This window comes from Budorcas taxicolor, chromosome 8 (assembly GCF_023091745.1).
Source record: "Budorcas taxicolor isolate Tak-1 chromosome 8, Takin1.1, whole genome shotgun sequence".
In the NCBI taxonomy this organism is placed as follows: Eukaryota; Metazoa; Chordata; class Mammalia; order Artiodactyla; family Bovidae; genus Budorcas; species Budorcas taxicolor.
Genome location: NC_068917.1, coordinates 4,441,280 through 4,455,448, shown reverse-complemented (window position 1 = coordinate 4,455,448; position 14,169 = coordinate 4,441,280). Strand labels below are relative to the sequence as shown.

The window sequence follows — 14,169 nt, the reverse complement described above, 5'->3', positions numbered from 1 at the left end:
GTAGCGTGAATTTTTATAGTTTTATTGTCTCGTTTGATGAACAGAATTTTTCAGTTTTGATAAAGTTCGACTTGTAAATTTTAATGTTTAGTTAAGATGGGGGGGGGGGGCAAAGGAGACCTACCTCATCATTAAGATATTATTCTGTGTGTTTTCCTAGAAAACTTACAGGTTTAGATTTTGCATTCGATTCTGAGATCCATCTCAAGTTATTTTTATATGTGGCGTGAGGTAGGGGTTTCTCCTATGGACTTCTAAGAGTTCCACATCCATTGTTGAAAAGACTTTCTTTTCCCTAGTTAAGTTGCCTTGACATGTTTACTTGATTGTCCATATGTGTGTGGGTCTGCTCCAGTGCTGTTTTAATTCTGAAACTGTGAACTGTCTTTCGCATTTAATGTCATGTTTAAATTATATGAGCATCCCTCCCCACTACATCAATGAAAACCCTGGACCAAAAAAAGAAAAATCTAACCCAGACAGTCGAACTAGAGATCTCACCTGACTGTCCTGTTCAGTATTGGAACCTGCTCCCATATGCCCCTGCCCCTGTGCTTCTGGCTCACCCACCTTCCTGGCTTTCTGTGAGGGTTGGACGGGGGCCTTGCAGAGCCCCTCAGGCAGGGCCTTTCTTCCCTGTCTGCCCATGGCCTCGGGGCAGGTGGGAGGAAAGGCAGGTAAGGGCAGGGCTCTTGCCGGGAATCCAGGTGTTTCCCAAATAAAATAGTCGATGCTTTACCAGGAAATAGCCCTCATTCTGCCATGAATCCTCAAGACAGCAGATCAAGTTACTGTCACTAATTTTCCCAGTAAATTTTGCTGCTCTCTGCAAAATGTTATCATAATTATTAAAAGTGATGAAACAGAAAACTAACAAGGTGACGAGCGGCATGAGTTCCCTTCATTTTATTTCAGTGACTGCATTCTCAAGAGCTCTGTTCCCTTTGAAACATTTGTAAGATTTGTTTTCTGTAATGGTTTGTCAGTTGGGCGCTCCATGTTTAAGGCCATCCAAGAAAAAATACAATATATCAGCTGTGTGACTGCTTCCTCATAACCACCAGAAGAGTCTGTAAGAAAGATGTTTGTTTGCTGTGGTTTGCTGCAGGCTTGGCTTCGCGTTTTTCAGATGCCAACAGTTCACTCAGTGCAAAGCCCTCAGCTGCCCCCTTCCAGAGCGTGTCACGTTTTCAGCTTTGTCTGCAGCACACACTGAGGGGGACGTCAGTTAGCAGCGGCGGCTCTCGTTTCTCCAGGTTCTCCTTGTGCACAGGTGCCAGGTCCCCCGGCAGCCCCAGGGGCTGCGGAGTGACAAGCCTCCTTCCTCCCTCTGCTCTTCCTGTGTCCACTGTGTGTGTCCACCACGTGCTGGGCCCAGAGGAGGTGCTGGGGACAGGCCACACGGGTGTGCAGCCATGCATCCCCACGGAGCATGACTCACAAGCCTGGGGGGTATGGTCCGTGTGTCCGTAACTGGTGAGCCTGACCCACCGTAGAATTGTCTTTGAAGCAGCTGACCCTGTGGATGTGGTTTTTCCCACGTAGCCATCACAGTTCAGTGCTCAGCCCACCAGCGATGAGGTTCATTCCTCGCTTATTCATCCAGCAGGGCTGTGATCACGGGCACCCAGGTGGGTGCTCGTGAGGAGAGATGGGAGCCTGCAGCCCCTGTGCCCAGGTACCCTGGTCTCATGGCGACCAGGCTGGGAGCCAAGTGAGGATGGTGTGCAGTGGGCTCAGGACGAGCAGCCCCTCCTCCTACCCTGAGGGTGGGGTGGGGACCTCCCCCAGGCGGCAGCATTCAGTCTAGTCCTAAAGCGGATGCGGCTAGTACGTGTGGAAACGGACCGTCCTGTGGACCTTCACCCAACCCCGAACTTGGTCTTATTTATGGGTGATTCCAAACAACAGAAGCTTCCATGCCAGACAGACAGGAAACTGTAAGAAGGGGAAAGCCGGCCTCCTTGTCACCTCAGGATGTGTCCCTCCGGGGACATACTGGGGACCCTCCAGGTAGGAACGTGGTGGGGGCCGGGTGCCCTTGGTAAGCTCCAGTGGAAGACTGTCAGTCCGTCCAGGCTGCCTCGTAAAACACCCCAGATGGCGCAGCTTGTAAATGACAAGCACAATTTCTCACACTGTAGCATCTGGCAAGTCCAGGACCAGCTGTCTGGAGGAGGCCCTCCTGTCCACTGCTTGTGCCCCTTGCTGCGCCCTCACTGGGCAGAAGGGACGTGGGGCTTCTGGGGTACTAATTGCACTGCTGAGGGCCCCACCTCGTGCCCTGAGCACCCAGCTCTCCAGCATCGCCTTTGAGGGGGTGGGCTTTGGCATCCGCATCACAGGGGCACACAGACATTCAGACAGGAGCACGGAGCCGAGGCGCCCCTGAGACTGGAGATGGTGACAGCAGACTGGCCCGCCTGCTGAGGGTGGAAACCGGGGCAGGAGGGCGTCCACACAGGGGGCTCAGTTCTTTCTGGAAGTTTCTGGAAGTCAAGTTGCAATCAGCCAGAGTTTATACCAATTGAGATACAGCTCAGTCATTAAACTTTACACATTTTATTGCTGTTCCTATGACAAGAGTATCTTCTAAATGTTCTTTTTAGTAGGCCATTGAATCTTTTTTACTTTATGGGGCAGTAAGAAATGCATGAAGGAATTTGAATTTAGAGGGGCTGTTGTGCATCTATATCTGGGCACTGGCATTTAGAGTCTATAAAATCAATTGGCAGTGAAGGTTTTATTTACACGTGAGGACCTCAGCTAGACCACCATGCTGCTCTTTGCCAGATGTACTGGAGCACGCCTGATAGGGCAGAAATGGGCCGGAAAGCAGTGAATCAGAAGTGTCCGTGCGCCGCTCTCATGAGGATTTAATGTCCTATAAAATACCTGTATGTATAATGGAGAAGCAAAAATATTAGAAAAGTATAACAGGCCCATGCCATAGTTTTTATAGGAGGAAAGCAGTCACTGTTGACCGAAGTGTGTTTTGGGGTTAAGAACTGTTGTCAAAGCTCACATTGCCTGCGATGCCCAGCCGCCGCCTCCGGCTCTCTCTGGCCGGCTTCGCCCCTGAGCCTCCCTTTCACATGTAGCCGAGTGAAATGTAAACTCCGCGGATGCGGGGGCCCTTGCCCGGGAAGCAGTTTGGGAAGGCGGCCGAAGGTCTGGGGGCCAGGCGAGGCTGCAACCCCCCGCCTTTGCAGGAGGTGACCGAGGGGCCCCTGTGGCTCCCAGCTCTCGGGATGGTTTGGGCACAAGGAAAATGCAGTCTTGCTTGCTTTTCAATCACTTTGCTCTTTATCCTTCATTGTCGGCAGTCTCTGTGGGGATCAGCCTTTTAAAAATCAGTGAACTTTGCTGGGTTTGAAATCAGGGTGAGATTCATTTTATTTAATACAGGAAGTTTTCTTTGGGGAAGTCTGACACAAACTGACTTTGCAGTCTCTCGGAATTTAATTGAATCAGCCCAGTGGAGCAAGACAGGGCCAGGGGCCCAACGTCTGTTGGTGGGGTAGAGTGCCGTCGACCCCTGGCTGCCTTCTGCAGGGCTCCTGGTCACTGAACGAACCCAACATGCAAGGCAGTGTGTTTCTGGTTGCAGGCACCAGGGTATAACCAGGTTGTTGCCTGAAGTTTACTCCTGCCACTCACTGTGTTGAAAGTACTGGGCGATCTTTGCTGTTCAGTTGCTCAGTCGTGTCCAGCTCTTTTCAACCCCATGGTCTGCAGCACACCGAGCTTCTCTGTCCTTCACATCTCCTGGAACTTGCTCAAACTCATGTCCATTGAGTTAGTGATGCCATCCAAGCGTCTCGTCCTTTGTTGTCCCCTTCTCCTCCTGCCTTCAATCCTTCCCAGCATCAGGATCTTTTCTCTTGAGTCGGCTCTTCGTATCAGGTGGCCGAAGGTGTGGAGCTTCATCTTCAGCATCAGTCCTTCCAACAAATATTCAGGGTTGATTTCCTTTAGGATTGACCTCCTTGCAGCCTTTAGCACTCAGCCATCTTTTTGGTGCAGTTAATGTCATAATTTAAGTTTTTAATGAGTTTTTTAATTTTATGCCAGGAAGCCAGCTTAGCGGTATTCCACATCCTAAAAACCCTGAATAGGGTGGAAGCCTGGCTACGTTAGCCTTAGGAATAGAGTGCCTTCTCAAGGTCCGGGGGTGTCTGCTGTTATTTGCTCGTGTGACATGGTTTTGTTTGCTCTTGGTGACACACACACATGCAGTTTTTTATGTGGGATTGTCTTCCTAAGACAAAGTGTGTATTTGATCTGGACCTAGTAACAACCACAGTGAAACAGTTGAATTTTCAGACATTTTGGGACAGTTCTTTCATTAAAACTCCCCTCTTTCCTTCAGGGAATACCTCAGTTACCATGTGCCAAAGCATTATACAACTACGAAGGCAAGGAGCCCGGGGACCTAAAGTTCAGCAAAGGCGACATCATTGTCCTGCGGCGACAGGTGGATGAGAACTGGTACCACGGAGAGGTTGGCGGCGTCCACGGCTTCTTCCCCACCAACTTCGTGCAGATCATCAAACCGTTACCTCAGCCCCCGCCTCAGTGCAAAGCACTTTATGACTTTGAAGTTAAAGACAAGGAAGCTGACAAAGATTGCCTTCCGTTTGCAAAGGTAAAGTTAGAACACATTGCCTTCTGTTTGCCAGCTCTTCTGTGTACCTCCATGCATGAACTATGGCCTGTACAAAAAAATACAATAGTTTTACGTGAACTCTCTCTCTGTGCTTCTAAAAATATGTGGAAGCAGGCTTCTCAGATCAGAAAGACAGTAATTTTGTGCACAGAGTGTTCTCTATGAAAGATAATTTTGGTTGACGCGCTGTATGGTATCATTTTCATATTTCAGGCCTAAATGTAATTCTAAGCTATGTTTTCGGGTGGGTGCATGCCACTTGGGGATTTTAATTCCCTGAATTATGAATAACAAAATGAAGCATCATTACTTCCTTATTTTATATGTAAATTTCTTTGCTGAAAAGCATACCAGACTGTATCAACTGAATTGATAAAATGCTCTGGGGTTTTGACCAGAATGTTATGTGTTTTTGGTAAAGAAAAACAGTAGGATGTACATTTAAATGGGCTTCTGGTGTTTTATCGGAGAGAAGGTGAGCAGAGCCTGAGAGTCCATCTAGAACGGGAGTTCAGGGCGTGGGTGGGGTGGCAGGTGCCGACAGGCTGCTGGTCTGGTCTGGTGCCCTGCAGTTCATCACCTCATTGTGGTCACATCCCAAAGACGCGGCATGGCATCTTAATTCATGTGCTCTTACAACTTGAGTCTCCTGTTAAAAAGAAAATTAGGTGGCACGCTTCCTCGGGTCAGGTGGAGTAACGTCTGTTGGTGTCTCTTTAGGATGACGTTCTAACCGTGATCCGCAGAGTGGATGAAAACTGGGCTGAAGGCATGCTGGCAGACAAAATAGGAATATTCCCAATTTCATATGTTGAGGTGAGTCACTGTGTGGAAGCATCAATCGTGTTAGTATCCTGCTTAGCGGAGCAGTCTTAAGTGTGCAGGGTGAGTATTCAGAAGTCCTCACGATCATTTCTCAGTATACACACTCGTCGCCTCACTGTTGCACACTTAAGTGATACAGTGTTGCATATCCCTTTCTTGGATAAAACTAGGGAACAAAGAAAGACAAAAACCTAGTCTACTTAAGGAAAAAAAAATGCCCTCATAGCAGAAAACCCCAGGAATGCCCCTGCTCTAGATTGTGGGATGGAATCCCTCTATCCTGCCCTACAGTTCCTGAGGACCAGGGGACTGTGAGATGTTTGAGCTCTGTACTTTGTCGCCTGCTAAGAGCATTGGCGTGTCTATCGAGTGGGGACCCTGAGCTGCCTGCAGCCTCTGGGTTCCATTTGCAGTTTTGGGGTGAGGTCCTGACTAAGGTGGGAGATGTGTGTATCTCTGTGTTTATGTGCCACACCTCAGAACTCAAACACTGATTTGCAGCGTAGCCTCCAGTCAGCATTAATTAAGCGATGAACTGCCCACACTTCATCCCAGCAGCCACTTAGCCACCCTCCCCACTTTAATCAGCTTTATTCAGAAACATACAGCCAATCCGATTCAGCAAAGTCTCTCTTTAGGAGTATGTACTAAGTAATATGTTGTATTAAAGAATAAACAAACTAAATTAAAAATGAACTGCTGCTCCTGCTAAGTCTCTTCAGTCGTGTCCAACTCTGTGCAACCCCATAGATGGCAGCCCACCGGGCTCCCCCGTCCCTGGGATTCTCCAGGCAAGAACACTGGAGTGAGTTGCCATTTCCTTCTCCAATGCATGAAAATGAAAAGTGAAAGTGAAGTCGCTCAGTCGTGTCTGACTCTTAGCGACCCCATGGACTGCAGCCCACCAGGCTTCTCCGTCCATGGGATTTTCCAGGCAGGAGTACTGGAGTGGGGTGCCATCGCCTTCTCCAAAAATGAACTAGGAAGTTATAATTTACAGTAGGCCTTGTAACATCATGGGCTTCCCTGGTGGCTCAGATGGTAAAGAGTCTGCCTGCAATGCGGGAGACCCAGGTTCAGTCCCTGGGTCGGGAAGATCCCCTGGAGAAGGAAATGGCAACCCACTCCAGTATTCTTGCCTGGAGAATCCCATAGACAGAGAGGACCCTGGCATGATACAGTCTGTGGGGTCGCAAAGAGTGGGACATGACTGAATGACTTCACTTTCACTTTGTAACATCATATATAATAAAGTTTCATGTCCTTTAGTCATAAGAGTTTCATACAAAAAACAAAGGGGTATTTATATATAGTTATGACTGATTTACGTTGTTGTGTGGCAGAAACCAACACAAAATTGTAAGCAATTTTCCATCAATTAAAAAATAAACATAATTTTTTAAAAAAGGATTTAATGCCAAAAACAAAGTTGAAGATGTTTCAGAGACTGAAACACCAGCCCAGACAACCCTGCAAGGTTAGCTGAGATCCCAGAAGGCTTCTGGGAAGAAGCAAGTTCTTAGCGATGTCTCTGTGGTTAGGTAGGTAGCACTTCACCAAGAAAATGGAAAAGGTGCCTTTTTACAGCAGAAAGGACACTCACGCAGGATGACCAATGAGTGCACAGGCCAGAAAGTAAGAGGCACATAGGCTGTTGGGAAATTGAAGGCGATTCTGTTTTTAAGATGTCAACGCATGTATCTTAAGCATCTATCAAAGTAAAACCACATCACGTTTGTGCCTTTTCACCTGAGGCATTTGTTTTGACATGATCCTGAGAACAAGAACGACAAATTGTGTCATTAGAGCTGCCGTTCAGTCTCCCTGTAGACAGTGAGATGGCCCCCATTTTCATAATAAACTACTTTGACTACCATGTAACCGTGGAAAGGTAATTCAGATTGTGTACACACCTTGAGTTTTGTTCATATCCTTCAAATGTTCTTGTTTATTACAATTGTTTTTCCTTCTTTGGAAGTAAAGAACAGAGGAAATTCTCAGCTCTCAGGTAACCCTTCCTGTACATTGTTTACGTATTCTAACTGTGGTCATGGAAAGTTACACGCGTTTCCAGGTATTTGGATGGTTACTATTGGGAGCGTGGGTACACGAGCTTAGTAATGAGAGCCTGTCTCCACCTGTGTGAGCTGAGCTACAAGCCAGCACTTGGCGTGCAAGTGCTGGCCTCCACACCAGGCAGGTGTGCAAGAGGACTACCGTGCTTTTGTTACCGGGCGGGTATAGAATTGAGTGACGGGCATGAATGATCCACCCACAGCAAATCCAGAGTCACTGAGAGTTGCTTGAGTCATGAGGATTATTTACTCTGACTTCGGTTGGGAAGATAAACGTCTGCCCAGGTTCAAAGTACTTGTATTCTCCTGCCTCTTAATTTCACAAGAGTAGTTTCCTCATTTGAACTGCAGTTTTGCCAGTTGAGACGAGTGAACAGATCGTCTCTCTTGGGGGGAGGGTGGGGACTGTGAGCTTGTTGTTGATGTCTGGCCGTTGGATGGACATTCCTGGCACCTGGAGATTGGCATGGGGTTCAGCCTTTAGGGGAGGAGGGTAGATTTCAATAGCAACCTACAAAATTCAAGTAAAGGACAGGTGGCTGTACAGGCCAGCCTCACATGGAGTGAACCCAGCTAGTGTTGGGAATCACAAAGTGGGGCTCTTTCCTGAGTAATGTCTTTCTCTTGCTCCATAAACCCCTTCAGGGCTGAGACTGTCCCCGCTGTAAAAACAGACGATGTTACAGAAACCCAGTTGTAAACTATTTTCTTACACCTTGCAGACACACATTTAGGTCTGCACCGTGTTAGGTGCCTCTGACTTTTGCACGGTGCTGCCCCAAACTTACTCCTGAGGATCGAGCAGGTACGTGTGATGAGGCATCTCAGGGGCCCTGACCCCGCTGTGTCCCGTGCACTGCAGTCCAGAGCTCAGATTAGACGTGACCCAGAGGACAGCCGCACAGTCCTTAAGGGCGCCAGTGTCCCATCCCATGAGGAAGTCAGCTCAGGGCCAAGTCTCCAGAGCAGCATCCGGGCTGTCACAGCCTCACCAGCAGGACTGGAACCCCAAGTCCTGCTGGGCGGCTGGTCTGCAGAGATGCCTGCGGCCGGGACTTGCCTGAGGCAGCAACTCTGACCCGGATGGGGGTGGGGGGGGCGGGGGAGGGGCCTGCGGCAGGTTGGGAGCTCAGCATCAGCAGTGGGTGAGGAGAGAGCTGAGTGGGGAACCCAGGGCGTTAGAGGCACTGCTGGGGTGCTGTCCCCTCCCCTGTGACCCTCCACCCCTCCCTCCATCTCCTGTCTCAATCCCACCCCCCTCCAGCACCAGGACTGTGTATCCTGCTCCTGACCTGTGTCACAAAAGGTGACAAATGATCTCTGATTAAAGTACCAGAATCTTCAGGGTTTGAACAGAGGAGAGTCTGGTGGGAAGTGAGCAGGAAGAGAAAGGCCATGTGCATGTCCTCGAATTCTGCCCCTCAGGGCTCTGAAGAGGAGGGGTCTTTGCCTTGATCGCATCATACCCCCCCCCCCCGCCCACCCCGGAGACTTGCTCATCGGAGCCTTGAGGCTGTGGATTCTGTTCTTTGGATGGATCTCCCTGGACGTGGGAAACTCGGAAGGAAGGAAGATAGACGTTCCCTGGGGAAACCCAGGGGACTCTTGGAGAAACCACATCAAGATATGTGTAAAAGGCTGTGTTTGTCAAGGACTGAATGTGGTTTCAGAAGAAGCCACTAGCTTGCTACTTTCTTTGTTCAGAAATACCAGGCTCCTCTAAAACCGCTCGGAAGGTTTTAACACCCTCATTAATTCAGAGCTGACTCACTCACATTTCAGGGTCATTTGGACAAAGATGACATGATTCTTAGCATGCCAAAAGTTGGGATGAAGTAAGTGCTAAATCTGGCATTTTGGACGATACTCAGACATTGTTGCGTATTGTGGGCTTATGAGCTGTACATTTTCATTAAATCTAGTCATGCATGTAAACTATCACTCAGTTTTTCCAACAAAAAATTTAGTTAGCAACTCTGCTACAGCTGGAATGTGAAAGTGGAGGTGGCGTGAAGTGGGCATGGCCTGTTGGACTGCAGTCTTGTTCTGTGGTTGGTGCTGGCAGGGGCGGGGTGGTGTGTGTGGGGGGCGGGATGTATCCCTCAATTAGATCTCGGCCTGGTGACCCTTCTGCAGGCATGCCTGCCCTCGGCGCCTCCTGCAGAGTGATTCTTCCTCTGCAGCTGCCCTGCCTCACACAGAGGGCGCTATGGTCCTGAAAGAACTTGGACTCTGAGCCCAGAGGGCCAGGACCCAAGTCCTGGCTGGACCAGCGGTTGTGGAGTGACGGTGTCCTCATCTGTGAAGCAGAGTCGCAGGGTGAGCTGGGCTGGCAGTGCTGCGCATTGCCTGCACCCGTGAGATGTGTGTGTGCTACGGGGTGACTGCAGCCATAACCGCTGCCCTTGTCATTTCTGCGCTGCACAGTGTCCCCCGTCTGTGTCTCCTCTGTGGGTGTTGCCCTCTGCCCTGTGCACCCCTTGGTGGGACCTGAGCTCCTGGGCCCAGCGTCTTTCCCTCTGGCTCACCTGGGCTCCCGTGCACAGGGCCACTCCTAGTCGCCTCACCGAACGCCAGTTGAGTGGGCAGCCTGAGGACCTGGTGAGCTGACACCGGAAATGAGCTGGACTTGGATGTTGCTGACCTTCACCTCTTTCAGCGAGGACTGACATTTTCTTGCCAGGTTATCTTAGTGTTACATTCGGACACCACCATCCTCGAAGCACAGAGTCTCTCTAGTGACTTCTGCAAGTTCTTTGGTTTTGTTTGTTCGTTTTTAAATGGAGCTGGATGAGTGCTTGGTTATGCCCAGTTTAGACTTCTCCAGACCAAGGAAACAGTACTGACACCCTGTGGGTTAGATCCTGCAGCCTCTCCAGGTCGTCTCCCTGATTGTTTGTGAGGTGAATTTTCAGCAGCTTGGCACTATTCCTTTGGCCCGCTTTGAGCAGAAGTCGGGTAGCCTAATTGTTAAAGATCCTCATTTTTCTAAATTAACTTTATGGAGTTATCAGTGACACACAGCAAACCATGCATGTTGAAGGCATAGTGATTAGGTGGTGTTTGTTGTTTTCAGCTTTCAGAATCAGCCTGTAGACAAATCTTAGGAGATACTTCTGTGGCCAGAGACCAGAAGTGTGTCATCAGCCCTGATTAGAGAAGACCACGTGTGTATCTCTAGGAGCATAGGTGCGGCTTTCAGGGGAGTGAGAGCTGTGGATGTAGGGGCTTGGGAAACATCGTCCGTGTTCCAGGGAGTTACACATGGAGGTTTAGGTGCAGAGTTGGCATTTGCCAAGGTGCCCCTCAGAGGAGCGAAGAGCATGGTTCACTTTACTCCTTCACCTAGAGTCTTTGCCCTAGAGAATGAGAGCCAAGGGTCAGAGCCATTGGCTTTGCTCTCTCAGTCAGAGCAGACCAAACGATATAAAAGGATATTCTGTCATTCACATTTAAGGGAGTATTCTTTTCCTTTCAGATGCAAAAGTGAAATGTTAAATTCATTGAAATCATTTTTTTAAAACGAGAAGTGTAGGAAAATTGGGGAGAAGTTGTAAAGAGACTTACTATATTGCTTGGCTTCCCCAATACCCCTTCAATTCTGAAGTGATTTCTATAAAGTTGTTGGAAAGTCAGGAAGCTTTTCTCCTTCAATTCTGAGGTAAATTAAGTTTTATAAATGCAATTCAGAGATATGGTTTAGGACTCAATGAGGGAGACTTACTGAATGCCCAGCATCTTATGTTCATCCATCTGCAAGTCGAGCTGGCCTAGTCCGCCAGCCCTGCATTGAGTAGTGTCTTCAGCCCGTGGGCTCTGCCCTGTCCTGAGGCTTCTCAGGTCTTCTGAGTGTTGTCAGCTTGGTGTAACAGTGGCATTTCGTTTTACCACAGGGACGAAAGTGAGGGCTAGGACTCTGAAGTTCTCAGGGCAGGTCGGCTCTGGACGCCAGGAAAAACCCTGCTCACTGTGGACAGCTGGAGGCAACCTGCCCAGACCTACTCAGAGAAAAAGGAAATCAGGCCAGGGTTTACTCGGCAGTTTACGCTCTATTACGCAGCAGCCTCTTTCCCATTCAAGAGTTTCCCTTTGTTTTCCGTGAGGAAAACCCTCCGAGAGCTGAGATTCTAAAGATGGGTTAATGTTTGCTTATTTCTCGCTGCATGAGCAGGCAGTTCCATAGAACATGAACGTGCTCGCGTCCTGTCGAGCCTGGAGCAGAGGCCACGTGAGTGACCAGCTGGTGTCTGATGTATGCCGTGCTTTCCTCCGGAGTCCACCAGTTCTTTAGCCTGGCCGCATCCCCCTGGGCCCTCACTAGGCTGGTCCCTTGGAATTTCTGTCTTTACAACTCATCAGGGATGTTTCTTTGTCCATGTGTCTGTGGAAACACACCTCTCTTCAGGGTCCTGATGGAAACTGTCCTTTCTCAGGAAGCTGTTCTTTCCTGATTCTCCTTTGTGGAAACAAAACACAAAGTCCTTGCATCAGACTTCCCCGGTTGCAGCTTGTCCGTTCTTACAGGCTGGCTTGTGCCTAGAGGGTAGTGATGTGTGTGCAGGATTCTGTGTTTTCCTGGGAGCCTTGTCGTATGTGAAGAATACTGTTAATCATTTTATTTCTCTGGTATAATCGTGTTGCAGAGGAGTTGGGGAGAAATAACTCTTAGGCCCATCACATGTCATCTTGGTAAATATTCTTTCCTTCCTGCTCTGTGTGCTTTAATGACAGTACATGTCTGATTCTGCCTTTCTCTGCACAAATAGAGTGCCACTCTCCACCAGTTTTTGTGACTGTGAAATGATTCTGGGAGCTACACTGTAGTTTAGTTATTTTTCCGTTTTTAAAATAAGTTAAGCGTCTTGTTTGGGGACACCCATCCAGTAACTGAGAGGTGATTTGTAGTCTTTCTCCAACAGCCTGGGTCTGCCCTAGACCGCTGCCTTGCTGTTGCCTCCGAACTCATGTGCTGAGAGCTAGTCTTCGTAAGGCTGGCACAGAGTCACTATGATCTTCAAGCTTCACTTGAGAAGTGTTGAGGATATTTTATCAAGAATAATGACAGCTTTTCAAGTTTGAACACCCAGAAGGTTGATTTTCAGAAGTGATGAAATATTCAACAACGTCAGATTACTGAGGTTGCCTTTTTTAAGAGGGAAATCATACCTTAATCAAACCCACCATATTTTAAGGCCTTAAATTTTGTCATTTGAAATCCTTAGTACATTGTTATGTACATACTAAATTTGGTAGTAACTGAGGCTTTCTATTAAGCAAGAGTTGAGGCCTGTCCTGTGTCCTGAGAGAGACAGGATGCGTGTGTGCCCTGTTCTGCACATGTGTGTGGTCTGTTTCATCTTAAGTGTGAAGCCCCTGGGGACTGGCCCCTGTGGTGAAGTTGATGAGCTTCAGAAACTGAGTCAGGAGGTGTGGAGCAGCCGCCCTGGTGGCCCTGATGACAGCGATGTGGCGGGTTCCCTGCCTCATGGCTGTGTGAACAATCGTTTCTCTGCAGGTAGGCAGGAAGAGGGAAGTCCCACACCCCAGCGCAGCTCTGGGGCTCTGGCCCTCCTGGTGTGGCCTCCCCGTGCACCTGCTTACCTGGGCTGGGCCACGCCTGTGTGCCTGCTTTCCATTTCAGGTGTTCACTGCCAGGCTCCACGTCCTGGGAGGGGGCGGCCTCTCGCCTCCCGCAGGCCATTCCCCTGTCGGCAGCCCCTCCGCCTCCCTTTCCTGCCAGAATTCCCTGTGGTCGTCGCCCTCCCAACTGCTGGCTAACTGTGTCCCCTCTGCTCTCCTCTTGATTCGTTTTCCCAGTGCTGGCGACTCCTGCCGTGATGCTCCCTCCTTCCTTTCCTTGTAAGAGTTACCATCACAGCTACTGCCCCCGTCTCCTGCCTCCTTGGCGGCTGGGGGGTCTTCTTCTGAACTGCGGTTTTGGGCACCTTCCTGGCCCTGTGTCTTCTCCGAGTTTCCTGCCCCTGCAGAGACCCCAGCTAGCAATACTTGCAGGGCGTCCACACTTGGCTTGCAGAGTGCGTGCGTGTGTGCTAAGTTACTTAGGTCGTGTCTGATTCTTTCTAACCCTATGGGCTGTGGCCCACCAGGCTCCTCTGTCCATGGAATTCTCCAGGCAAGAATACTGGAGTGGATTTCCGTTTCCTCCTCCAGGGAATCTTCCCGACCTAGGGATCGAATTTGAGTCTCCTAAGACTGCTGCAGACTGCTTTTGTTTCAATTGTTGTTCAGATGGAAAAATCAAGGTATTTTACAGAAGCTTAAGTGTGTAGCTTGCTGAGCTTGTGACAGTTGCTCAGAGAACGTAGGGGCAGGGGATGTCCCGTCCAGGTCTGACAGCAGTCGTAGGCCTGAGGTCTCGGCCTCTGTGTGCTCTGAAGGGGTGAGGAAAGGCATTTGTACATCGTACATATGTAAAACTTTCTAGATCGTCAAGTCCAGCTGTGTGTGATGTCTGAAAAGTAGGAGACGCACGTGAAGACAGGACAGGTGACGGGCAGGCTGTGTCTCAGGTCATGATGAGGGCAGGGGCGTCTGGGTGTTGCGCCACAGTGGTGATGAGCGTTCCCCTGCCCCTGGGTA

At 49.3% G+C, this 14,169-nt stretch overlaps 1 protein-coding gene across 2 annotated transcripts in view; it reads left to right on the top strand.

Annotated features, from left to right (window-relative positions):
* SH3RF1 (SH3 domain containing ring finger 1) overlaps positions 1–14,169 on the top strand; it is a 160,797-nt gene that overhangs the window by 109,312 nt on the left and 37,316 nt on the right. For both annotated transcript variants that reach the window (XM_052645071.1, XM_052645072.1), the window contains exons 3-4: positions 4,373–4,648; positions 5,390–5,485. In XM_052645071.1, coding sequence (XP_052501031.1) covers positions 4,373–4,648; positions 5,390–5,485 — 372 coding nt within the window. The remainder of the gene's footprint in view (positions 1–4,372; positions 4,649–5,389; positions 5,486–14,169) is intronic.